The 27304-nt window shown below is 43.9% G+C and overlaps 1 protein-coding gene across 6 annotated transcripts in view; it reads left to right on the plus strand.

Annotated features, from left to right (window-relative positions):
* Nucleotides 1–27304, plus strand: part of specc1 (sperm antigen with calponin homology and coiled-coil domains 1) — a 69377-nt gene that overhangs the window by 12974 nt on the left and 29099 nt on the right. For 5 of the 6 annotated variants that reach the window (XM_022745825.1, XM_022745829.1, XM_022745823.1 and 2 more), the window contains exons 2-5: nucleotides 1590–1774; nucleotides 1916–2051; nucleotides 23149–24710; nucleotides 26948–27155. In XM_022745825.1, coding sequence (XP_022601546.1) covers nucleotides 1613–1774; nucleotides 1916–2051; nucleotides 23149–24710; nucleotides 26948–27155 — 2068 coding nt within the window. In that variant the 5' untranslated portion in view covers nucleotides 1590–1612. Of the gene's footprint in view, nucleotides 1–1589; nucleotides 1775–1915; nucleotides 2052–10367; nucleotides 10776–23148; nucleotides 24711–26947; nucleotides 27156–27304 lie in introns of those variants that run through there. The other variant, XM_022745828.1, reaches the window with a different exon arrangement.

The raw sequence follows: 27304 nt of genomic DNA on the forward strand, positions 1-27304 counted from the left end.
ACTGCAGATCTTTATTGCTGCATCACTTGTCCTGCTTCACATGCAACATTTTCAGCCTCTCCACCGAAATACATCAGTAGAAACAGATTAAAGCGGAGGGATAAAAAGTGTCCTCCCTGTCCTGAGGTAACTTGCGTACATGCTTGCAGAGACGAGAGGGTTTCCCTGTGTCTGTCAGAGCAGAAGATCCGGTTACCTCAGCTCCGATCAATGAATCAGCCGCTCCACTGGGAGCTGCAGAGCTTTTTACCAGTGCACTCTCTCCTTGGTTGAGTGCACTCCACCATCTCTCCATTTCCTGCAGCTACTCTTTGTCCAGATGAGTACATTTCCGTCTGGACATCACATGCGCACCTTTAACAGACTGTGTGACCACATCCTGTTGGAGAAGGGAAAAATCAAGCCAGTATTGTGACATGTTTTAACTCCTCACAGACGAATGGCAGCTGTGAGTGTAGCTGGCTGCATACCTCCTCCTAGATGTGTGGAGATTGTGCTGTGTGCTGGTCAGTGCTGCTGCTTTGAACAAATCAGATAAGAGATTTTGTTCTGTCTCCTCCCTCTAGCAGGAAGTAGTTCAATGGTGTGGCTACTGAATTAACCTTAGCTGCCCTCAGAAGCAGCTCTTAGCTTGTATATTTTGGAACGGCCACAAATGTCAGCAGTCAGCGTTAGCATAATGTTCTTATTCACACAAAGCAAAGGTGCCGCCTGTTATTCTGTGCTTCGCCTGTAGCTTTACGGTACTGTGGTATTTGAAGGGAACAATTCTGGAGTCACAAACATGGCTAAATGTTTTATTCATAATATGGTTGTTGTAAAACATTTGAACCACTTCATGTTTTTGTTTTTCTACATCCTTTTGTCAGTGGTGACAATGTCCTGGAAATGTTTAGATCTACACTGCCCCACAAAGGAAGGAGACAGAAACTTCAGCTTTGTATAAAATTGATCGTTTGTAACGTCAGAAACCATTTTTACACCATGTCAGTTGTGTTGTTGTTGTTGTTGTTCTCAGAGACATGTTTGTTGTTCTAAGTGATTCTTTTGTTGATGGAAAATCACGTTCATATTTCAGTAGTGCGTCTTGGTGCTTTTGGGGCAGACAGTGGATATTGTGGTAAAGACAGAGCAACTTTCCACAAGACAAAACTGACCATCTGTGTTGGAAGAATCTGCAGGGGAGCTGTTCTGCAGCGAACACACAGGAATATTAATGCCGTCATGTGTCTTGAGAATAACTGGGGCAGATATTGTGATTGTGATATATGGGTACGATTTCAGTTGGAGTGGTCATTTTTGCATTTTATTTTCATTGAAAAAATGTTGATGATGTGATTTTTGTTTGTTCTTTACCAAACAAACCTTTTCCTTTCCGTCTGGAGAATATGACCTGTTGGCCGTAGCGTCTCAGTAGCACCACAACGCTTCATTTATGGTCTGTTGTGACACATTTTACCTTTTATCGAAAGAGTTGCAGCTCCTGCGATTTGGATAATGCACAATTTCGATGAATTCTTCAGCCCTGATGATAATGATTCAGAAGCTTGATATTTTACGGTGTCCTCTCTTCTCTGGACTTCTCTCAGGTGTAGTTAGCTGACACGCAGCCATGCTGAAAGCGGGCGCCACCAAGGTGGGGCTGCCCAAGCCGGGACTCCAGGAGCGAGCCAGGCAAGCCTCCTTGGTCCCCTCCTCCTCCTCCTCCACCTCCACAGCAATGAAGACCACTAGATCCTCCAGCCTGCTCGCCTCAGACCAGCGCCTCAGCAGGGTCAGTCACAAGTGCACGCCAATCTCACACTTACTAACGTAAATTTCTATGAGTGATGTCGGTTAAATGAAATGTCTTCAGAACATTATTGTAACCTTATTAGACCCATGGTGTTGGTATTAACAGCACTCGTGTTTCTAGCTGAAAAGAGCCAGCAGTGATGATGCCTTGACGAAGCCTGCACTGGGAGCCACTGCCTCTGGCTCCCGGATGAGGAAGACTGTGACCACCGGAGCCATCTCAGATCTGGCTGAGGCCCGTCCTCGCAGCACATCTGGTAAGGAACAACAACTCTTGTCTTACATCTTCACATAACCACAGTTTCAGAGACTTGGTTTAATGAAAATAAAAGAATATGATGCTGAAAATCAGGGGAAAGAGCTGTAAACTAACTATAGGTGTGGTCCATGTGTTGAGTCGGGGTTTAGAGATCTAAAGAGAGAGAACTAACCACCTGCGGCCACTAGAGGGCAACAGCGCATCACCAAAGCTGCTGGCGGTAACCAGCAGCTTGAGAGATGCTTCTCTTCACACTCGTCCCTTTTCTTCCTGTGTCTCTTTTCTTCGTGTTCGGTTGGCACTGGTTCGGTGCAGGTGGCGGAGGACAAAAGTTCTCTGGGTTTGGGTCCAGAACTGAGAGACTGTGTGCATTCATAGTCCGCTCCATAGTCAACATCTGTTCAGCCATGTGAACAGCAGGATGTGTTTTGGATGACAAATGAGGAAAAATGAAAGTTTTTCTTCATTCAAGTGCAAGAGCAGAAACATGATGTTGGTGGGGTTATTGGCTGGTGTTTTGATGTCATTTTACTTCAGTGTGTGTGTGTGTGTGTGTGTGTGTGTGTGTTGCTGTGTTTTGGTTTAGATTACAGTGCTGTATTGTGGTCTGTCTTGTTCAGTCACTCACAGAGAAACACCCCAAAGCTCTGAATGAAAGGGGAGCTTCTGTTACTGTGAGCTCTGTTATGACATACACACACTAATACGATGTAAGCACACATTATTTTAGATAAACTCTTGGCTTCCACTCCACCATAGCTGTCGAAGTGAGCGTTTAATTCTAAAAACTATTGGAAACGCACCTTAAATACAAAATCTATTAAGCTGAACAAAGTGTCACAGTCATCCGGGTTATACAAGTTCAGTCAAGTGAAAAAATAAATGTTATTGTGGGTAGAAACATTTTGTTCATCATAACAATAACACAAAAACTTGCGTGTTTCATGGTAAACATGGTGTAATATTTACATTTGGCCAAACATGAAAGGCTCCTTTCATTCAGGGGAAGTGAAGCAGCTGTCACACCTTTATTTGCTTATTGTTTAACTGAATCCCAAGCAGCTGTCTCATACTGAACTATATACAGTGCTTTTTGCTCTGAAGTTCCATATTAAGTTATTATCTGAAGATAGACAGCTTCCACACATTCATCCCCCATCGCCCTCAAGCTCCTCTCCTACCAGCCACACAACCCCCAAAAAAAATCTACCTAGAATTTTTAAACAGGTGTGTTTAATCTTTTAGTTCATATCTATCTGAATGTGTCGTACACATGAAAAGGTCTTAAGATGGTGATTCACGGTGCAGTCTTACTGGAATGACTTGTCATTACTTCCATCTGTGTTCGCTCCAGTTGCTGTCTTTACAGCGAACAAGATTTGTGGTAAGAATTCAGAGAATGAAGATCTACGGCAATAATTCAAGTGACACATTAGAGACGTGTGAAAGGCAGAGGAAGGGTGGAGATACATGAGGGGATGTACCTCAGATAATGATGGTTAGACACGTATGGAACAAATACTGTCGCCTCCTAGGGTTAGAGAACGACACATCGCTGCTGTTGGGAGTTTGTGGTCCTTGACATCCATGTTTGTTTCCTGGTGGTTGAATCGCACACTTTATCTTATCATTTTTCCTCGTCACTGAAAATACTGTGTATCATCAGCAGGATGTTGTTATGATAAACAGATAAACAGATAAATAAAAGCAGCTACACGTCCTCCTGATGGCAGAACTCGTATTAACGTTGGACATGTAAGGCGGTTGATAATGACAGGGATTTGGTTGCAGTAATTGATGTTGTCCGCAGCGCACCCTCAGAAAATGTGAGGGATAACGGTGTTTGTTTACGGAGGCCCGTCGACACAGTGTGTGGATCCTGTGCTCTCGTGAAGTTCCTCTTCAAAGCGGCTGCTGTGTTGTGCTGAAGAAAAGATAATTGAATTCTACTTGACAAAAGACTCCAGAGGAGCTGAGAAACCTGGGCCAAGCGAGGCTCTCGGCTCTTTCACACACAATTAGACCATGGTCAGCTTTCACTGGACTGAGCTCTAATTAACCAAAGTTTGGTTTCTCAAAGTGTTTTCACACCCAAGGACAAGAGCAGGTTCCCACTTTGTGCTGTTCATGACAAATTCATTACTCTAAACGGACTGCGCCTGGCCTACTTCTGTCAGCCAACCAAAGCTGAGGATGGAAATATTGTTAAATAATTACTGGTCAAAAATAAAAACCTTCTTTAAAATGAGTTTTGATGCTGTTACGAAGCTGCGTTTTGTATCAGGCTTATTGGTATCCTGTACGTTAAATCAGCTGACTCTTTATATTGAGCTTGTTTTGCATTTCTTATGCTGATCTCAACAGGATGTTTATCTTCTCTGCAGAAGCTAAATCATCAGTTAGATGGACTATTTGTTTTTCCCGAAAAAAAACATGTTATCCTCTGTGTTTTATCTTCAAACAAAGTTATCCAGCTTTATTCACTTTTATGTTCCCAATTAAAAAATATTGATGATTTGATTTCATCAAACATTTCATTTGAAGTAAGTAACTTACTTCATATTTTTATATATATATATATATATATATATATATATAGAACACTTAAACCCTCAATCGTGTACTAACAGCTGTATCTTGTCCTACTGTAAGAGTGGTGCCGCAGCTCCACGTGAGGTTCCCACCAGGTCGTCCACCTGGTAAAGTGCATGTCAAGACTTATGAAGACAGACAATGAGTGGATATGTCAAACAGGTCATAAAAAAACAAGTCAAGGAGCAAGTGGAAAATCAGATCAGACACCTGAGAGAGCAGTGACGGTTAACCACGCATGCAAGCACCGACGATCATCATTCAACCTGCTGCCCTCAGCTCTAAGTCACTGCGCCTGCCCCGAGAGCTCGGCTGGAATATCCTCACAGGGGAAATGTCATGATTTGAATATAGATTGGGGTGGTGGTCTGTGGTATTTTGAACTCTTTGAGATGTCGTGCTCCAAAAAAATATCTTGAGTTGTCTGCGTTTATCGACGCAGAAGAGAAGAAAAAACATCTCCCAAATCCCAGATTAACATGTTCACAGGAGTCCTGAGACGTGTCTTCAGGCTTGTCTCAGAGATATTGTCACCCAACAGGTTGGTCATAAACAGATGCGCTTCTCCCTAGTTGATATATGACATTACACAGTGACAAGAAGCAATCAGGACTCACTGGGCTCAGAGGCACAGTCATCATACCTGACAGGCAGTAATTGAGTCTTTTCTCAGAGGCCATTAAAGAACATTCTGTGACCAGACCGGATGCATGACAGGATCGTTACTGAGCGGCGAAATCACGACTTACTGAAGTTGTATGGAGGGAGAAAAATCATCAAGCATCTTTTGTCCTTTACAAACGATGCACTTGAATGAATGTCATCTTGTTATGAACTGTAATTGTACCCACATCCCATTGAGCGAATCAGTGCTAATTAAACGTAGGAATGAGGACTGCAGTGGGGAGATGCAGCATTCGTTTGATCAGAACTGGGTCAGATGAGCGTGAGATGCTGTGCATGCGTAGAAAATCAAAGAAACAAACAATAAAGATGATATTTCTGCTAACTAGTATAATTTTGAAAATACCGCAGCACTGTGAGTTTAGTGCAGCAGTCGGTCTCCTGTCGTGAAGCTGATCAGTGGTTTCCTTTTTCTCTGGATGAAATCAACCAAATTTGTCCATAAACTGCCATTTTTTCATCATCTCTGAAAATATTTTTGCAATACCGTCTCATCTTCAACTAAATATCAGCTATGAGCTTTGTAATGCAAATGACAGACGTTACTGTAGTCACTGTTTTTGTGTGAGAAAAGGCTTTTGTCCTCCTAAACATTAAAACAGAGCTGGACGATATCCAAGAAAAATCATATCATTATTTTTGGCAGATTTTTTGCAATTGCGATATGAGTCATAATTATAGTGGGAATGGTCATTTTTGCATTTTACTTTCTCTGGAAAAAGAAAATATGATAATGATGATGATGATGTGATTGTTGTTGGGTCTTGTACCAAATATTTTTCTTGCTGTGATTCGTAGGACGAAGCTTCACTGACGGTCTTTCAAAGAACTGCAGCTCCTGCGATTTGGATATTGCACTTGGCCGTTTTGCGATTATGATTAATTGAATATAAAAAAAAACAATATTCAAGCAGAGTAACTATACTTGCATTAGGCGCCAAAGAACGCAATAACATTAAAACGGCAACACACACACACAGTATTGGCTAAAGGTGTCCGGTCCGACCCCACCCTCGCCTGCCCTCACAGCATGCCGTGCTAATGAGTCAAAACTGTTATTTTTGCTAATGGAGTCTTGCTCCTATCCCAGTTGGCGCTTTACCAACTCTACCGCGCTGTCAGACAACGGGTTAAAACCCAGCCTCATCCTGATGACTTATTTAAAACGCCTCATCAATAATTCAGTAAAGCTTTCACTTGGAGAGGAGTCCCTGTGGAGAGAGCAAGGGGAAGAGACAGAAGGAGATAAGACTGTCCTGCTCTATAAATAACAAGCCCAGTAGGGGCGACTGCAGGGCATAACTTTATGAACAGCCACTTCAGTGACAGACCTTCACCTTCGTTACATCAGTGCTGTCACGCTGATCGTTGATAGGAGTGTAAAGCTTAACGTGAACATCCTTCAGCGAGTCGTTTCTGTGTTGGTTTCTCTTAAATGAATAGATATTCAGATTGCACTGCTCCGCCTCTGCTGATACAAGTGTCTGATACTAAATCCAGCTGGGTTATTGGAGGTTTGTAGCTTTCGCCCTGTTTCATAGAATATTCCATGATCTGTCAGAGAATATTTGGCAGCAGCTAGTATCACTTTCTGCGTCCTGGTAAAGAACAAACATGTTGAGTGTGTTGAGTGTTTGCACATTTGAAAAGAGCTGTCAGTGTGTTTCTGCTGCACGGTGTCATTCTGCTGAGTGACACGTGCCAGTGTAATACACTTCATAAAGTAACTTAATTTATTTAATTAATAAATTGACATAAATATATGTAAACAATATGATAATTGACCTCAGAAACACCACGCATTTATTAAACTTAAAAAAAAAACTTTGACTTTTTAACAGTTGACTTTCTTCAACTTTAAATTCAATTCAACAGGAAATAAATAATAATGTGTTAAAAAAAATGAGATAAATAAAATCTAAATATATACAATTAAAGATTTAATCATGGATCAAAATAAATAATAATTAGTGTACTTCCACAACCACTAATCATATATTCAGTATATAAAAAAGGGTAAATAAAGATAAATTAGACCAGAATAAATTAGATCAAATATGTTGTTACATACTTGAAATCTCAGTACCTGCCTCAGTCTAATTAAATTAAAGGCTGGCTCGACTCTGAACCGGCGTTGCTAACGTTTGCTGACACGTAACCAGGAAGTGGATATAAGGGATGAAATTTGTTACTAAACAGAACGTGGCAAAATCATCGGTTCATCTTGTTTTCATAATCGTTGGAAGCCAAAATTGTAATCGAATATAAAAATAATTCCCCAGCCGTAATGTGGCGTCAGTCTCCTCTGCTAATGTCATGATTCGTGAAGTCAAGGAGAGATGTTACATGCTGTTTGCTACACGCTGATTCAAATGCATTTTACAGGGGAGCAGAAATATTTTTTGCTGTATCATTCCCTAAATCATCATCAACCAAACACACGCCATTAATTTTGTGACGTCCCAGCCCCTGCTGGATGAGAGCTCTGCTGTCAGCGAGCGATGGACTGGAGGTTCCTCTCGGATTGTTCGCCATATGTGAAGTCTGCTAACAACACAGACGTCTTTCCGTTTCCCTGTTAATCACCTCGTAGCTTGTGTCATTTCCTCATGGAGACAATTCACTGTGGGGAGAGAAGGAAGATGGATGTATGATGCAAGTGTCGGCTGACCTTAACAGTCTCAGTCAAGGAGAGGCAGAGCAGAGACACAAAGGCAAGCAGGGAATATTATGGACCCAGCGTGTGTGTGAGCTTTACTATGCACAACTCAGACTCCAGACAGCAGTAATGTGGTCCCAGCAGGGCCCTGTCTGTGTGTGTCAGTGTTTGGGAGGCGGGAGGAGGGAAAAGTATGGACCTTGAGCTCCTCTATCTGTCAGATGAATTAATCAAACATGCCTCAGCCCACTGGGACGACTCAACCTGCATAAGCACTCAGCCATGGCAGATGCACAGTAGCACAAACAGTAAGAGGGACATACATGCTTACACATGCAGATAGACACGCACAAATATGCATGCGGAATTACACATAATGCCCTGTCCTGTGTACATTACAGTATATACAGTGTGATAGTGTACTCCTCCGTTTATTATGCATGCAGTGTAAAAAGGATTATGGTGAGCAGGAATAGCTGCACTCCTACTCGACACAGCTCATCTAAAGGGCCAGAATTAACACTGTATCTGCAGCTCTTGCATCGACTCAGACACAAACACACCTGCTCCCTTTTAAGGTTTGTTGACCACAGCTTTGGCATCAAGTCTCAAATTCCTCTCTTGAGAAGCTTGTGACCGTAGAAAGTCCCCTCGAGATGCAAGACGGAGAGAAACGGCCCTGCCAGATTTTGAAAGAGGCCTGTTGGACTCACAGAGATGGACGTCCTGCGGTGAGGAGAACATTCTTAGCTGGATTACAGGCATGTTTGTTTACTAAGGTGGATGTGCTGCTCCGAGACGAGGAGAGAGGAGAATATTAAGAAAGGAAGAGGAAAAGTCTACCAACAGTTTGTGCAGCATTCAAATGAAAGGCTCGGGAGTCGCCGTGTACAGTATGATATCAAAGCGCTGAATATTCAACCTGATGTGGGCAGAATCATGCAGCAAGATAGACCTTCTTTACAGCTACCGGAGAATTTTTAAAAGGCTTTTCTGGCCGAGGCTTAAAGTATTTTATGCATCAAATACACACTGAGGAAGAAATTCAGCTACAACCACAAATTCATTTTTATTTCCACGTTTCTTCTCAGCAGTGAAACATGACAGAAAGAAGCTGGTAGTTTGGGAGCTTACGCAACATAGATGCTCATACAACTAAAAATATCAGTGTCTATCTGTGTCAAGTATGGCTTTGAAAAATTGATGATGAAGATAAGATGAATTTTAATTTCTGATAAATAGCACATGATACTGATTTTTGTTCATTTGGAGCATTAAAGTTTTGACCATCAGTGTACCATACTGTATCATAGATAGTTGGATGAAATAGCAGTAAAACACTGTTGCTGTCACTTCTAGTACAAGTAAATAATTATTAGTTTGCTTGAGTCACTGCTGTTTTCAAAAGTTTTCATCTATAAAATAACGTATTTATAAAAGGTATAAGATCACTTAAGTATAACTAAGATCCATTTTAATTATTTTTTTAAACTTTTAACAGCAGTGTGCCTGTAGTGTGAAAGAGTAGTTTCTGTTTTTCCACACATGCACTTACTAAAACACAACAGGGATTATTTGGGATCTAAGAAGATCCTGAAAATGAAAAGTCATTCTCCCTTCCAACTTGGTTTCTCCCTGTAGCTCCTGCCATCATTAATATTTAACCTGTGCATACATTGTGAATGAGAGAGGACAGAAAATAACAAGCCATCTACATACTAGCTTCACCCAACCCCACCTAAACTAACACACACACACACACACACACACACACACACCCCAATGCTATTGTCCCCTGCTGTGTGTGCTGCAGGGAAAATGGTACAGAAAGCCTGGGGTGGCCTCTGATCCTCAGCCCGGTTTCTCCTCTCCCCGTTTATGAAGACATTAGCTGGGAAACGGTCGTTGTGATTCTGTGTGGGGGGGTGAGGGGGTGGGGTGGGAGATTTTGTGAGAGGTCCCAAGCTGCAAGTTCACTTGAAGGAAAAAAAAAAGAAAAGAAAAAAGACAAGCGCTGCACTGTCACCCTCTGCCAAAAACACAAATAGTGCCTTTCCTTTCCTTGTGCTCCTCTTTCCTTCCTTTCTGCCTCCACCCTCCTTTCTCTCTCTCTCTCTCTCCTTTCAGTACCAGTGAGAGGGACGGTTCATCTCACCATTGTTTAACTGGTATTGGTGAGAGTAAACTGGCTGGCAGCAGTGGGAGGAGGTGTGTTAGTGTGTGTGTGTTTCTGTGTGTGTGTGTGTGTGGCCTGGGAAGCCACTCCTCCTCTGAGCTGATTCCAGTCATCACAGCGATAATGAAGTGAGCACGACGCCGCCTGCCCGCCCGCCTGCCCGCCCGCCTGCCAGTGTGACATACTGTCACTGTTCTGGAGGACACGCACACTCGCACACATTCACACACACTCGCAGTCATTCACTGACAGGACACGCAGGCTGCCTCCTCACACATGCTCACACACACTCACACAGTCCTGGGAAGGAGTGGAGAAGAGAAGAGAAGAGAAGAGCAGGAGGAGGGAAGAATAAGAAGAATTTTATGTCTCATGGTTTCCTCTCTATGTGACTGACCGCCATTGGTTGTGGGTGCTGAACAGAGACAACAACCCTGACACTTGCGCGCGCACACATACACACACACACACACACACACACACACACACACACACCTCTCTCCCCCGCAGCCACGGATTCTTGGATTAGTCCGCCCCGGTGCGGAGTGTGGGAGTCGCGGAGTGGACCAACATGGGGAACCAGGCGGGGAGACAGGAGGAATCGGAGTCAGGTCTGCTTCTGTTGTATCGTGGTTTTCCTCAGCATCGCTTGTCCCTCTTTGTGTCTGTCTGTCTCTGTTGATGTAAAAAGGCAAAGACGTGCAGCTGCTAAGTACAATGGATGTGAGCTTAATCTCCTGTCATGTCATGTCTGAGTACATCTGACAGACAAGTCCTGACTAACGAGGACTGACTAAGATGTGCACCAACAGAGCGCTGATGGATGAGTGCTGATTAATGTGCCCTGGAGTTATAGACGCGGTGAGAAGTTAGTTCCTCTGCTCTGTTCTTCTGCCATTATTTGTGTGAGCTTGTCCTCGCGTTCCTGTGGATCTGGAGCATTGTGTTTCTGTTTTCAGTCAGTACAGGTCTGTTGGTGTGTTTGTGGTTTTTGCGCCACGGTTTGTGTAGATACCAGGCAAGGGAAAGTGCTGACAGTGAATGCCTGACAGTGAGCATGAGGGAACCTGCTGGAGGAGATGGTATCATCAGTCTCAGGCTCACATCCCTCCACTGCCCCGAGCTCACTGCGCCTCCCTAAGATTTCCATTTCAAAGTCGCTCTGATCTGCACTCAGCAGCAACTTCACCCTCATCCAGAGACAACCCAGCTCTAGTAACCTCTCTTAAACTAAACAATCATTTGCATCTTAATGTGTTTGTGTGTGTGTGTGTGTGTGTGTGTGTGCAGATCCTTCTCATATCAGCACACATGTGTATATACAGTCCTATATTTGTACACACACCGCTTCATCACATCGTTCTGCTGTTACGTGATCATATTTGTGTGTTTTTATCCCAACCAAAAATAGACACGGAGTAGACCAGAGCCAGGTGGCGACAGACATGGACACACACACACACACACACGCACACACACACACACACACACACACACACACACACACACACACACACACACACACACACACACACACACAAAAATACAGTGGAGTATTTTATCAGTGGTGGGTGTTTAAGCTGCATCATTTCATAGCAGTGGCATGTGTTGCTTGAAGATAGAGCACAGTGGGCTCAGATTGGAAGGCATTGGTAGCAAGCTGCTGCATGCTTGAAAAGATTAGCTCCCAGTTTCTTCTCCATGCGTGTGCACACACACACACACACACACACACACACACACACACACACACACACTGCACAGTTACACACATAACAAAAGATTGTTGATTTCTGAGTGGGAAAGTGGGAACAAAGCAGGCTAATAATACTTTCTTTGATGTCACTAATTATTCTGTAGTTAGTTGGAGTTGCTTGTTGTTTATATTGCACTTGGTACAAGGTAAATATGAGACTGGTGCACACAGGTGGTTTGTGGAAGTATGTGGGGTTAGAGTGTTTGCTGTATAATCAATCATGTTCTCTAGGCTATGAAAAGTATTCAAACTCTGCTCGGTACAGTACTCCATGATCCTTGGTCCAGCCTGCCACGTGAACCTCCATTATGAAATGAAGCAGTCAGCGGTACTGTGTTAATTGATTGACTCTTATTATAAATCCGCTCTCCATTTTCTGGAATGACCCTCTATAGTAAATGAGAATTGATCAGTAAATGGCTTGATTTTTCATTGTGCTCACTCATGACAAAAAGCTGTAGATCCCCGTGCTGAGGCCAGAGACACAGAAGCCTTTAGTCTGTTTTACACAAGGTAGAAGTGTAATAATAAGCATACGGACTTTTAAACATGCAATTGAATGAGGGGTTCATTATCTGCTTCACTCTGATGAACAGCAATATAGTGATGGACAAGAGCAGTGGAGTTTATTCTCTCCACGTTAGCCTCCGTTTCACCCGGACGGTGAAGACAGAGCCAGCTGAGGTTTGTCAGCCTTTGGGCTTGGAAAGTAGAATAACAGTTCTGGTGCTGGAAGTAAGGAAAGAAATGTGGGAACAGGAGGAACTCGTTCCGATTTGATTGATGGCGTTATCTCTGAAGTGGCAGGCTAAGGAGTTAGCTGTCTGCTGCAGTGATAAGACGGTTGTTATCTGCACCAAACTACTCTGACGGCTACTACACACAACCTTCCTGTCTCCTCACTGGCTCACCAGGAGAGCGGCCAAGACCAGAGCCTGTGGTCAGCATGTTGTCGGCTGTTGATGAATTGTCAGTAAAACATAGTCCAATAACAGAGGGTCTATTTTCAGGGCTCCGACTCACTCAGTCGTCCCCGTGAAAACATGTGAAAACATGTTGGTGTACGTAAAATAAATTGTTCCGACTTCCACATGGTCAAAAATGGGGAAATTTCACAGACTTGTGGTTTCTGCTCGAAGTTTGATTGGGATGCTTGAGGAGAGCTGTAATGTTCGAGGACGCTGCCAAAAACATGGAACAGCATAGTGTTTTTTAGAAAGTAGGGAAACGCTATCAATGCAGCAGTTAGTGTGTTGTCATTGGAATAACATTGTTGTTTCTGTGCACTGTTACCGGCAGCACAGCAGCACTGAACTTTTGTTTTTAATGGGTACTGGAATGGGAAGAGAAACCGAGCTCAGTTACCTCCTCGATCAAGACATCCAAGCTATGTCTGAAATTTCCTTAATGTTTCGTATTTTTCTTCACCTTTTTAGGACGAGGATGAAATAATTGTGATAGCTAATAATTTATTTCAGCTATTTCCTGGGTAATACTTCTGTTTTTTAAAGCCCCTATACAGCCACCAGCACAGTTCTCCTGTTAGCTTTCATGGATCTAACGCCTTTGTCACTTTAAATGGTACATGGAGTCACAGTCGGAGACCTCACGATATTCCCATCATGGTTTCACTCAACATCAACTTAAGTATTCTGATCATCCAGAATAACTGAAAACCGTGTGTGTGTGTGTGTGTGTGTGTGTGTGTGTGTGTGTGTGTGTGTGTGTGTGTGTGTGTGTGTGTGTGTGTGAGAGTTTGCTTGCCCAGATAAGTACCACCTCAGTGATCACTAGGCAACAGCGTCTTGGCCTAGTTACGACAGAAAACCATTATCTTCACGTTGTACTTCCACAGGATTAAGTTCTGCGCAGTTTTCATCCTCAAGTTTCACACATGCTCATCACACACATACATCATAATCATGTTTTATGTGTTTGAAAACGACAGTTTCCATGTGTTTCTCCAATAGAAAACAGGGGCTCACCTGAAAACTTTAAAATCAAGCTACAGGATGAAGAAATAGAGGAAGTCAATGATTTCAAATTCTTAGGAAGAATCTTGGACCCACAACCCTAATTTGATAAACATGTAAAGAAGATGTAAAGACCAACCTTCATTAGACACTACAGTCCCTTCAGACCCCTCACGTCCTCATACAATCAGGCTCTGAGAGTAATGGACAAAAAGCCTGTCCGATGGCATCACTGTAACGTACGGAAAAGATATGATATACTTTGAGAGCTTTATTCAGCTTTGCTTTTCTCAAACTAGTTTTTAAATGTATCAACAGTTTCTCTCCAGATAGATCCAAAGACGAGACAGTAACAGTAACTAGGAACGTGGCGAATGGCAACTGCAAAATAAAATACCACATCGTAGATCTAAATTTGGACAATCAGCTTTAACTCTGGAAAATATCACCAACTGAAATCGAATTAACTCCAGATATAAATTCATTTACAACAAAGATTCAGTGCTGCTAAAAGCAAACCAGAGCTGTACCCATTTCTAGGTAATTGTATTTATTGTTGATCGTTTGTAGCTTGTTGTGCTGTTGTCTGTTTTCAGACTGAACATCTGTATATGTTTAGTTCATTGTAGGATATTATCAGTTGGGATGTTTTTACTATTGACAGTTTTAATTACATCTTACATGTAAAAGCCCAACTAGGGACAGGAGTCGAGAATTAGCAGCAGCTCTAAACTCTTTGTGCAACACGTTAGTTTCATTATGAAACTAAACTAACTAAAATGAAACATTATTCAAACATAAAAAAGAAACAAAAAAACACATCCGTATTCCTTTTTCCCACAAGACATTGTTTGAGCGGCCATCTTTCTAACATATCTATTATATTACTGAAAATATAATCCTAAAAACCCACTCCTGAGTACAATCCTTTCCTCTCATATGATATGATTTAAGTACAGCCAGGATGTGTCAATCAAGACACTTCTAACACTGATCCAGATGTTATCAGTCTGCTGCGATGTCTGGTGGAGCCCTGATTCATCGCGCCTCATGGGTACTGCTCCCGTTCAACGCAGGTTACACCGCAGTGAGCAACAAGCCAAAGAATGTGGAAGTTCGTAGACGATGTTGCCATCTCAACACCGTGTCAGAGCAAATTGACGTAGAGCAGGGATTCAACATGAGGAAACAAGGCTGTCCAGCTTCTGATAGCCGGGACACTGTGAGGAAGTTACCTCAGTCATACTTTCCATGGCAGTTAGCAGCTCGTACAGTAAACACACCGGCCGCTCCACAGTGCTGTGTGTTTGCAGAGGGAGGCGGGTGCCGTTTCAGTGTCCTGTTTGTGTAACTGGAGACGATAGCCTGGACATCAGAGTTTGTTCATTACAGCCTTCAGGCCTGAGGTCACAATAATCACTCATTTATGGTAGAGCAACCAACACTGTGTGAATGAAACTGACCCCCTTTTAAAAACACTTGAGCAGCATCTGACATGTGAGCCTGTGACTGTGTGTTCAGTAAATACCAAATCAAGCTTGTCCTGATGTGGTTTGTGTGTCTGTCAGCAGCCGGCTGCGGTTTGTCCTCATGATGAGAACTGTAATCTTGGGCTGTCTGCTACCCGCCACTGTTTTTGTATTGGGAACAGCCCAATGAACGATCATATCGCCGTCATGGCACATTAACTCGGGTTTACTGCCCGTTAGGGGGGGTAACGATTCTGAAACCAAGACCAGAACCGTGATCCGAACATCCATGGTCTTGTGTTGTGATACCAGAGCAGCGGTTACTTCAGAAAGCAGCACAGTGACATTCATTAGCACGTCCTTGTTGATGCTGGAGGCAGGACGACGTGGAGACTTTTCGTGAGTTGTATTACACAGCTAATCTGGTGGTTGTTCTCTCTGAGGTCGGGACTGTGTGAATCGTCATGCAGTTCACCATATTGAACTGTACTTGAATACTCTGCAGGACTGTTGCCTTTAGAAATGCTGGTGTGGCTGAGCTCTCACAGAGTCAGTTTCTGTTGATTACGTCTTGAACTATGGTCAAAGAAAAGGAGCTGCAGTGCCTAAATGCTGGTTGAGATTTCTTTTTTTGACCTTTTTGCAAATCCCTCTCCTCTGCAGCTCGAGGTCATTCCTGGAAAAATAAATCACAAACACTTAATCCGACCCATGTAATATTTATTCTAAAGGTATACGGCTAGGACAAGAATCATCAGAGGATTAAAGCTAAGTTTAGCAATACTCATTACAACCTGTTACCCATCGCACACACTGATCCTATAAACCTGCAATCATGTAAAATGGCATATCATTATTCCTTCAGTGAGCGCTGTGTTAAACTGTTTTCCATTTGGAGCATAAAGAAAAGTTGGCCAGCTCATGGGCCGCGCTATTGGATGTCTCTGCAGTGTATTGGCTCCATAAGTAGTGTAAAGCAGAGCATAAGGACACTGTGTTAAAAGTCTTAGCATGCAGGCCAGTTAAAATGATTCAATCAAAACGATTAAAGAAGCCAAAGAACCCAGGCCAAGTGGCCCTCCGTGGCCTGCCAGCCCTCATGCTGCACTTTCATGCTGTGCTGCAGAGGAAACACAGAGCTGTTCACTTTTCAGGCAGAAACAAGCAGCTCAGCTTAAATACACAACCGAGTCTCGCATACTGTACATCTTTTCTGAAAGGTGGAAGGTTTGCCCGGTCAGCTGTCGACACGTGTGATTAACCTGCGGCCTGCTGCTGACGAGAGTCACGGCAGCGACTTCAGACTAAGAGTGTGTGTGTTTTACTGCCCTCCTGCTCACAGAGGAGGTGAGGAATACTTAACGCTCCTCTCGTCTAAATTTACACTAAAATGCTGCGATCACAGTCAATTAATACTCAACTATTTCTTCAAAGTTTCTTTTCCAGCCTCTTTTTAAACTGAACACAACCAAAATATTGTCTTTTCTTTGTAATAACCTCACCATACATTAATATAGAAACTCTCCATTTTAACACACAGCGCACAAATTACAAGGGTTTAGAAGTAATTGGACACTTGGTCCCTGAAAGTTTCTCGGGGCAGCTGTGTGTCGTTTCAGTGTTGAGTTGACTCAGAGTTGAATGTCGTCTGAGGAGAAGTCGTCTGTCAGTATGAGGAGTAAAGATGTGACTATGGAAGTGAAGAATCCTGGATATCAGCCACTGACACAGAAAACCTCCTGACTCTCATTACTTAACACAAATACTTTTATTCATTAAACATAAACTATTTTACGCAGCTACGGTTTTGTAGTAATGTGTTATCTGAGGAAATTGTGCAGAAGAGGTTTGGAATACTTAACGCTTTTCTTAGTCTAAATTGACAGCAGCAGATCCACTCAGCTGACGGCTGAGAGGAAGATTGTTGTACAGCGTCTGCAGCAGAGGTGGGAAATGGGACAAGTGCAAACAGCCATTCAAATCCTCCGTGTAGTCAGTCATTTTTCAAGACAGGTGTCAGACTGTCATCAGCCTTCAGTAAATCCCTGGAGCTCTGCGATACTGTACACAAACAGAGACACTCCTTTCCTCATGCTAAATCCGATTGACCTTGTGTGACATGTTGCTGCGTATTATCTGCTCGCTCATTTATTCATCACCATGAATGTGACGTCATGTCCTTGACATTTCAGGGATCGTAGTGTAACATGTTTTCATTCAAATCAGTTATTAATCCGACTTCTGTTTGGATTTTGGGGTCGTGTACAGTGTGATTTTACAATAGAGCAGGTTTATCCTCAACAAGTGGTGCTTTAATGCTTTTCAGTGGCACATTGGGGTGTTGTGATACAGTTAGTACCACCCAGGCTAATCTGTGCTCAGCCACTGTGGCCGTCATGGAGCCTCGGTTCTGTCTATCTCCCACTCCAGTAAGAGGAAAGGAATGCCTGTGAGTCGCAGCCGCTGACTGATGGGCGCCTGTTGACCTATTTCATGCCCTGTCAGTCGGACAACAGGAAGGCCAGAAACACAGACTGTGTTTTCTGTCTCTCGTCTCCACTTCCACCTGACTGAAAAAACTGCACACCACATTTCCTGGAACCCAGAAGGGAAGACAGGGGGAGGGGAGGGGGAGAGGGGGAGTGGCAGCGAGAGACTCCCATCCAAAGCTTGTTCGGTGGTGACGGAGCCAGTGCGTCATTTCAGGTGCCAACTCTCTGACACTTGACCACCTGCGGCCATTAATTCATCATGACTCCTCACCCACGACCTTCCTGTTTCTGTAAATTGAAGACTCTGCGCACTTTGCTCACAACGCACTCTGTCACCTCTCGGCCGGCTGGCAGGCCGGCTGCAGTTAACGGGCCGGTGCTGGACCGTGTCCAGCTACATGGCTCCTGCTGTGATTTGAAAGCTTATCTTCATTAGAAAAGAAGGAAGCCAGCACAGTGCATTACTGTGATCAGGGAGCTGACTTCCCACGAAATAACTGAATGCCTTTGGATTACTGGAAGTCGGTCTGTGTAATTCAATTAGATGATTAGTTAATGTAAACAACACAATCATTTCATACACTCAGTCTCCTCAATCAGGGTTATTAAACTTGGCAGCAAGTCTTCATATGAAGGATGTATTTACATCATGTTAAAAAAGTTTTCTTCAATCAATATATCGATGAGTTTTCTTTATTATTTGAGAAGATGGATTGTAGAACAGTTCCTGAGACACTAGATAGAAAAATAATATTCTCTTTCACTGGAGATGACTTTCTTCTCTTTCTCCAAAGCTGGTGTTTCACAGTATCTGCTCCTCTCAGGCTGCATGAGGATTTATTCCTTGCTGCAGGAGGAAAGCTCCTCAGTGAGCCGTTTAACTGCCCATTCCACTCCTTTTCACAGATTTAGTGCGTCTCAGGGGTAGCTATAAATGGTCCTGGACCTGAGCCGGCCTACATCGAAGTCGGCACTAAATTAAGACTGAACTAACTCTTGGATATTTTTCTTTCTTTTTTCTTTGATTTGTGAAAGAAAGATTTACGCCTGTGCAGCAACAGTAGAAATCATTCTCTGCAAAGATGATTAAGAAAAGCAGCTCTTGTGTTGAACAGAACAAATTTCAATTCATTATAACTGAAGCAATTTCAAGATGCTTTGTTTCCCGGTTATTACCACACAGTTCATTATGTTTTCTCTCGCTTTACAACATTTTCACACCCACTAATAGTGTTTTGGCTGAACTATTGGACTGTAACTTAATGTGTGAATTTTGTGATAAGGTGGACATTTCATTAGTAACTTTTATTTTTTTGTCTGCTGTATATTTGGTTTTCATCATTAATCTTCTCCACATTCTCTCCTGGGAGTCTTTTATTGTTGCGCTGCTACAGCTTTTGGAGATTAAGTGTCTCCTTCAGGGGCATCCCGACCAAAGTGCCTGAATAAGGGAAAAGCTTCCCTCACTCTCTCCTCTTTAATCCACCATCAGTGTCCATTTGAGATTGTTCAAACAATTGTCAAACAGATTAAAGAGAGTTGTTTTTTTTAAAGAGTACCAAACATGTTCAGACAAAAACTGGCAACTTCAGGTGTCAGGAGTCTATTTGCTTCCTCCTCCCACCCTCTTACTGGCAAATGAAGTAGGATCTAATCTGGGCCCTCTCTCCTGGCGCAGCCATGCCTTTCGCTGGCACTGTGTCTGGCAGAGTAGTGGGCATTTGATGATGTGAAAATTTAAGTAATAAATACTCTGCAGCTGCTGTGTTGTTCTTGGAAACAGGCTGTGTGAAGACACATAGATGCACTTGTCAGTGGTGGCAAATATCAGCTCTAATATTGTTTTTATGGCCAATATTACATATATATATTTGAAATTTAATCTGAGGATAAAGACCTGGAGACACATCACCTCATTTTCATGGAGGTCTTTGTGGTAATGGCGTTTTTATAATCTTCATTTCTGGGAGTCACTTAAAGTTAAATTAAAGTAATCTGTAACTTTTCCACATTAAAATGTCTAAAAACGAACGGACCTGTGTTAAATGGGTGTTAAATGGGTGTTGAGTTGCATTTCCAGCAAACCTGGAGAAATCCATACTTTTAATCGCGGTCAGGGTTCGTCTCATCGCTGTCATTGTGTCAATGGCGTCATATCACCTTTGCGTATGTATCAGTGTTAAACGGTAAATGAACTGCACTTATATGGGGGGGGGGGGTCAAACGACTGACCTTCTGATTAGTGGACGACCCACTCGTCCTCCTGAGCCACAGCTGCCCGTTGTGGTTGTCTGCCAGAAGCAGTCAAAAACTTTTCATCCAGTTTTAAGCCACATTTTTAGGGTACACTTTTTACATCATGGTTGCTTTTAACTATTTAATTTAACTGGATGAAGGATTTCAGTCATTGGACGTCTGAATCTTTAAGTTATCAGCAGCAGCTCGGCCCCTCGGAGACGTCCTGTGTTCGAACCGTGCCGGAGAAACACTTATTTTTAACGTGAATCTGTCTCATTAATTGGTTTAAAAACCTCCTGAATGATTGACACTGATTGAATCCAAACTGGGAGAAGCTGACTGCAGTGATGGTGCTGCAGACACCAACTCCCATGATCCCACACTACTTCACAACGTCACCAATAGAATCACAGAGTTGAAAAAAACAAACTCTTAATCACCTTTAGAAAGTTCAACCTGTTCTGTTCCTGCATTCGTGCCACTAAAATGCATCCAGGTATAAAGATGGAAAACAGCGGTTTTGGATTAGAAAGAAACAGTAGTGCACACTCTGCAGTGATGTATAGAAGTTGAGATACAGTCTAACACACAGCCAACTCTGCTTCTCCAACCATCTGACACTCTACTTCTAGTGGCTCTTCAGGATCCTGCTGTCTTGCATGTGCTGACTTCTGGCATCTTGTCTGGTGTCATTTCTCCGTGCACATTAAGCAGCTGTGGTGATGTCATGGTTAAAGAGGTGGGCGATCTAAAGATGAGTGAGTTCATGTTCTCCATCTGGGTTTTATTCACTAAGAGCGAGAGGAAAACAGAATATGAAGTAACAGCAAATGAAAAGCCTGTCCCACAGTCTCAGTGCTGGCATCACTCATCCTCATGGGAATGGACTGATCTTAATCACACTGGACTCCTTTCTCTTCCTAACAAGGACCTATTGTCCCTTTCTTTATTGCCACCTTTAATGAGAATATGACAAGTGGCCATAGAACAGACATCAGCTGTTCTGTGTTTCTTTCTTCTCCTGCACTGTCTGGATGATGCTTCCTGTAGTGCATCCTAAATAATCCTGTATAACACACAGTGCTGATTTGGTGTTAACATCTTGCATGTGACGGTACATAATTTAGGAGTGCACGCTGTCCCCATTCTGTCAGTCATGGATTCATCCTCTGTGAAGTGCAGAGAAAAGTGACTGTAGATTTTTAATGGCACTCTGGATCCTTGTGAAGTGCAGGCTTGTCCAGTGACAAATTCATCTGATTGGGATGAAGTGCTTCCTTCTTTTAATGTGAATTTCAATGGCAGCGTCCGTTCAATCCAAGCAGGCTGGACTTCCTTTTAAAGAGGGGCTTTTAACCGAGAGTCTAATCTCAGTGACATTCAGAGCTGATGGAGCCGAGCGTCTGATTCTTCATTTTTATAGCCCCTGATTTTCTTCTAAATCTTGTGTTTTGGTTGATGATTATAACGTTGAACTGGGTTTCCTTTTAAATCTGTAGATTCACGACGTTACATTTACACCAGCGATGTGTCTTTACCTCTCTATACTTAGAGCACCTCACTTTCTCAACCACAGCTGCACACTCTGGGAATGTTAAACGGCTTTGTTGCCCAAGAAATTGTGCCAGTGTTGGCAGCTTCTCCCACAGTCGCCAGTTTATTCAATAAGGGGATCGTCTCTGCAAAGTGCCTATCAATGGCAGAGTACTTAAAGAACCCACAGGGATATAGGATTTCCATTCCAAACTAGGCCATTTGTTTGTGTGTGTGTGTGTGTGTGTGTGTGTGTGTGTGTGTGCGCGCGTGCATGTGTGTGCATGTGTGTTCGCACATGTTGCTGAGGGTGATGAGTGTCTATCTCCTCACACAGGCTGTCTGTCTAGCCTCTGCTCTGTGGGTTTGATTATGATGTATGCATGTGAGAGACACAGTGCCGTCTTTGTCCGTGCGCTGCTTAAGCTGCTTTGTGTGTGGATGCGCCTCATGCACAGGGACCTTTGTCATCCTTTGAAACAAGCAACCCCCTTGTGTCGGCATCCCTGTTTGCTGATGATCTGAAAACAAACAAAAAAGCGTTTTCAGGCGGCACCCAGCTCACGCCAGGCATCAGTCAATACTCTTCATATTTGAGAGGGGTCTGGAAAAGGCTGGCGGCCGCGGCCCACGCTGATGCCTTTTGAAATGCCACAGTTAAGCTCCGCTGCGACAATGAATGACCACAGACAGCAACAGACAGACAGTGCCAGGCACATGCTCTGTTGTCCAAACAGAGAATATGTGAATAGGGTACAGTGACCAGCAACATGAAACTGCTGAATAATACAAGTGTCTGAATGTGACACGCCGTCTATTCAGTTAGTGTCATTACACAGTGTTAACAAATTCGTGGTCCCAGCACGTCTGAATGCTGATTCCATTACCTTCCCTGTCAGTGTTAAGTCGTACAGTCTTTCTACTGTAAGAAAAATTATCGTTGGAACTTGAGTTTCTACAGTAAAGAGTGTGCTGACTGTGAACTGGAGTCTGTGTCGAATCGCTGCTGGTAACCAGTCACAGTCCCAGTGGATCTTTACGTTTCTTTATCTGAAATTATTTCACTCTAGAATTAAATGTGTGTCTGATGTGATCATTCACACCGACTGGTCTAAACACAATGAGCATATTATAGACATAAACCTTATACGTACTAAATGTATGTGTTGTTCCTGTTCCTGTGTTAGAGCAATATTTGCTTTTTATGTAACTGTAGATGAATAATGTAGATTTTTTTCCATTTACAATCACTCAGTGGTGAATGTATGTTACATTTATTATTTAAACTTACAAACAAGGTTTCAAGATTTTAACTTTAACTCACTTAAGCTGCAAAAAAGGCATCAGTCAGTGGCTCAGCAGCTGACACAGTGATAAAGACCTTTTTCATGTTTTATTTACAGTTATAAAACCAGGTAACTCAATCAGCTGCTTTGTGAATTGATGGAGGTAAATTCTGATTTGATCACATAACGACTTGAACACTGTCTCAATATGTCCTTTTGTTTTGGTTTGTGTTGCAGGTGCTCAAGCAACCAAGAAGTCCGGTATCCCAGCCCCGAGAGAAATCCCCTCCACCATAACAAGAGATCGCATCTCTCTGAGGGACCAGCTGAGGAGCTCCTCCAATAAGAGGATGGTTTCCAGTGCCAGTACTTCCAGCCTCTCCACCCTGGCAAAGCAGACGCGTAGTACGACCAAGGCCCGTGGAGATTTAGAGGGCCAAGAAAAAGGCCTTCTGGAGTGCCAGGTGAAAGAGCTGCTGGCCGAGGCCAAGGCTAAAGACTTAGAGATCAGCAATCTCAGGATGGAGTTGCAGCGCTGCAAAGGTAAAGCCTCCACTGCTTCGGCTTCACCCTCACACAACTCTATCTCACGCCAAGAGTCTGCTGCCGATCGAGAGCAGGGACAGGTGACGGAGGCCCTTGTTCTGGTCGGGGAGCTGAGGGAGAAGAACGGGAAGTTTCAGAGAGAGCTGGCAGCGCTCAGGGAGGAGAACCAGGTGCTGAAGGAGAAGCTGCTCTGCTTGGAAGCTTCTCCGCTCTCCAGAACCAGCTCCCCCTCCAAGCCTTTGGTGAATGGCCTCCCCTCAGACTCCAACTCCTCAGCTCTACAACAAGACAGTCTCCCTTCTACCACCAGCCCACTCAAAACCTCTGTCTCCTCCAGCTCTGACATCACCAAGGACTCGCCGTCACCTGACTCGTCAGAGTTTGAGAAGATCCCGTCGTGCTCAGAATCGGTGAGCAGTGGTGTAAGCGGTGAAGTCGTTGCAGCAGGGGCGGTAACCAATGCACAGGGGCAGGATGTGTCGGTGCAGAGCCTAACAGAACAGATTCACAAGATGGAGGAGAGCCACCACAGCACGTCAGAGGAGCTGCAGGCAACTCTGCAGGAGCTAGCCGACCAGCAGCAAGTGGTGCAGGAGCTGACGGCAGAGAACGAGCGTCTGGCTGAGGAGAAGCGCCTCCTGCAGACCTCACTTCAACAGCAGAGAGAACGTCTGGAGGTGCTGGCCCAGAAGAATGAGGCGCTGGCTGTCCGACTTCAGGAGCAAGCCCAAATTCAGGCCCAGAAGGAGGAGGAGCTGGGCAGCCAAGGGCCTCGGCTGGCCGAGCTGGAGCAGAGGTACGCCGAGTTGGTGGAGAGCTCACGCTTTGAACGGGAGAAGCTGGTGGACATCCAGCAGCAGCTGACAGGCAGCCTGCGAGCTCTGGAGGAGGAGCACCAGGAGGCCCAGGGTCAGGTGCACTGCCTCAGAGAGGAGATGAACAGGCTTCAGGCCCAGCTGGACAGGGAGCTGGAGGCCGGAGGTCAGGCAGCACAGGCTGCAGAGGAGCAGAAGGCGACAGCTGACTGTCTCAGGCTGGAAAACAGTAGACTGAAGGCGCAGGTGGACATTGAAAGACAAAAGGTGGGTGAACTGAAGGCCATGCAAAGTGCCAGTGACAGCACTGAGCTGCAGAGCCTGCTGAAGACAGCCCACACCGAGAGAGACAGGCTGGAAGTGGAGCTCACTGAGCTGAGGCAGGAGCTGCTACAGGCCCAGGCCGAGACCGAGCACGTGCGAGCCACCATGTCCAAGGTAGGAGGGATGCAAGGTTACAACTCAGTTTCCATGTTTTGCAGTTTGAAAAATATTTACAGTTTGGAATTCAGTCAGAATACATTAGTATTTATCATTGAATATAACATGTTGTTTGTTTGTGTTTGTTGTATTTACATGAGTTTATTTAAATCTGGAGAGTTCTCTGGTCAGAGAACGTCTCTGTATTTTACACTTGGTTGCTTCTATTGTGACTAAGTGTAATTGTACTAAGTGGTGTGTGCACAAGTTCAAAACATTAGTGACATTAGCTCATGAGTCATGTTGTGTTTGACGAAGCTTTCAGGGATTCCCTGAAGAACAATCTCTCTGTCCACGTTTACTGTAAACTACAAAAAGCAGAGACAGTTCACTCGTACAGAAACAGGAATAACACTAAGAGACTAAAATGTCAGTTATTTGTCTGGTAATAGTTTATCACTGATGCTAATGATTAAAGAATGTGAATCAAACGGGCGACCGTGACATTTTTTATAACTCTTGGCTCCGTCACTGCCTATTGAATGTGACACACATCTGCCCTGATGGTTTGAACATGACCATTAAACAGGCTTCACAGCTGGTGTTGGGAACCTTTCTTCACCACCACAGCACATTGACTCAAACTGTGTTCATATGTTTCTCAGTCGTCACTTTGGTTTTCCCCTTCAACACCACGGATACCAGAGAGGTGTAGCTTTGGGGTCGTTTTGGATCATGTTTTCTCCGAAGCGAGGCGTGTCGCCGTCAGCTTAGTGATGTCGTCATTGTTGGAGTATGACAGCGGTGCCAACAGTAGGGTGGTTCACCAATGGGTGACCCTCTGAGTCACACTCCTGTCCTCTGCTGTGTGGGTGTGAGGGTGAGGCCACGACATAACTTCACTCACAAACAACTTAATCCATCAGAGCCACATGGTGTCAGCTGGAGAGCGTCCTGCATAACTACATCATTTACTTTGTTTAGCATATTATCCTCACAGAGATCTGCTGTGCCGTCTCATCTCTCAGGGCGACTGCAGTCATCATGGTGAACTGACTTCAGCTTCAATAGTTGGAGAGTGACACATGGTGCTGAACTCTTGTTTCCATGAGTCCTTACATGACATCTGTTTACACTCTGGCCAAACACTCACTGAAAACCAGAACTTTAAGAACTTGAGTGACAGATGAAGAAGTCAGGGTGAAAAAAATGTCTTGTGAGACGGTCTGTACGGTGTTGGGGAGGGTAATTTACTTGTGGTGGTGGGTGGGACAGCATGTGACCGCGGTGCATGCAGAGGCTCATGTAGTTTAGAGGTGGAGAATGTAACAGGTTATTTTCTTTAACTACAATTTACAAATGTCGCCTAAACGCCTCACATGTCTAAAAAAAAAAAAAACTCGCATGCACGTTACCAGTAGACTGGAGCTGAGCAGCTGTGCGTAGAGAAGGGCCAGTGGTTAGGGGGCATACCACATGGGTGCAAATGCTGGTTTGACTGCTGGCCGGCCCGACTCTTTGCTGCATGTCATTCCCCTTCTCTCTGTCCCATTTCCTGTCACTCTCCTCTATCCCGTCATCTAATAAAGGCATAAAATGGCCAAAAAAAAATTACTTTAAAAAAAGGAAAAAGAGAAAAGGGCTCGTCTCCACTCTGCAACTTGTGTGGCCAGAGAGTTTGAAAAAAGTGAAACAAGGCGTTCTACTGATTTTCCTAAATTGAAACCGAATGACTTTATCTACCTGGGTGGGTCCTAATCTGCCTGGGCGGGCCGCCAAGTAGATCCCATGTTTGGGAAACACTGACGTATTAATCTGCAGTCTGTGTCATTGCAAAACATGCAACGTATTAAGGCTAATTAGATTCACCACGGTTACTTTTACTTTGTTACTGCTTGTCAGTAAATTAAAACTAATGGTTTGTTTTCGTCAGACTAAACAGTTTAACATATCAGACAAATACCATAACATAATTTAGCCTGGTTGAATTACATTTGTGTGAGTGGTTTCCTCATCATCCAGCCCTCAGTGACGCCGTTTCATAAACCTTTTTATTCACAGCATCTTTACTAATGTTTGGGAATATAGGGATGTAGAAAAACTCCATGAACATGTCTGGAAGATCATAAATTATCTTTTCTTCAACCACAGGTGACTTAAGTGCTTCCGTTTAATCAGAACAGCCAGTGATCACTTTAACATGAAACATTGCCTCTTTGTTTGAACCCATTTCACAAATGTGCACACGTACACAGGTGGAGGCCAAATGCCAGCAGGTTCAGGAGTGGGCCGAGAGGAGGGAGCAGGAGCTCGGCAGCCAGGTGACTTCCCTGGAGGAGGCCGGGATCCAAGCTGAGAACCAGGTGAAGGAGCTGAAGGAGACCATCTTTGAACTGGAGGACCAGGTGGAGCAGCAGAGGGCCGTCAACTGTCACACCAACCAAGCCGTCCTGGACATGGAGAGTATGTTCATTTCACTGGCAGTGATTCTGATGTTTAGTATCTTCTTATTTATATCGATGGGGTGGACAGAATATTAGAAACACCTTCATTACCAAACATTATAACATTCATACATTTGAGACAGGGCTGTTGTAATTAAACTGTGCTAG

Source organism: Seriola dumerili, unplaced genomic scaffold (genome assembly GCF_002260705.1).
Source record: "Seriola dumerili isolate Sdu_G_001 unplaced genomic scaffold, Sdu_1.0 BDQW01000091.1, whole genome shotgun sequence".
NCBI lineage: Eukaryota > Metazoa > Chordata > Actinopteri > Carangiformes > Carangidae > Seriola > Seriola dumerili.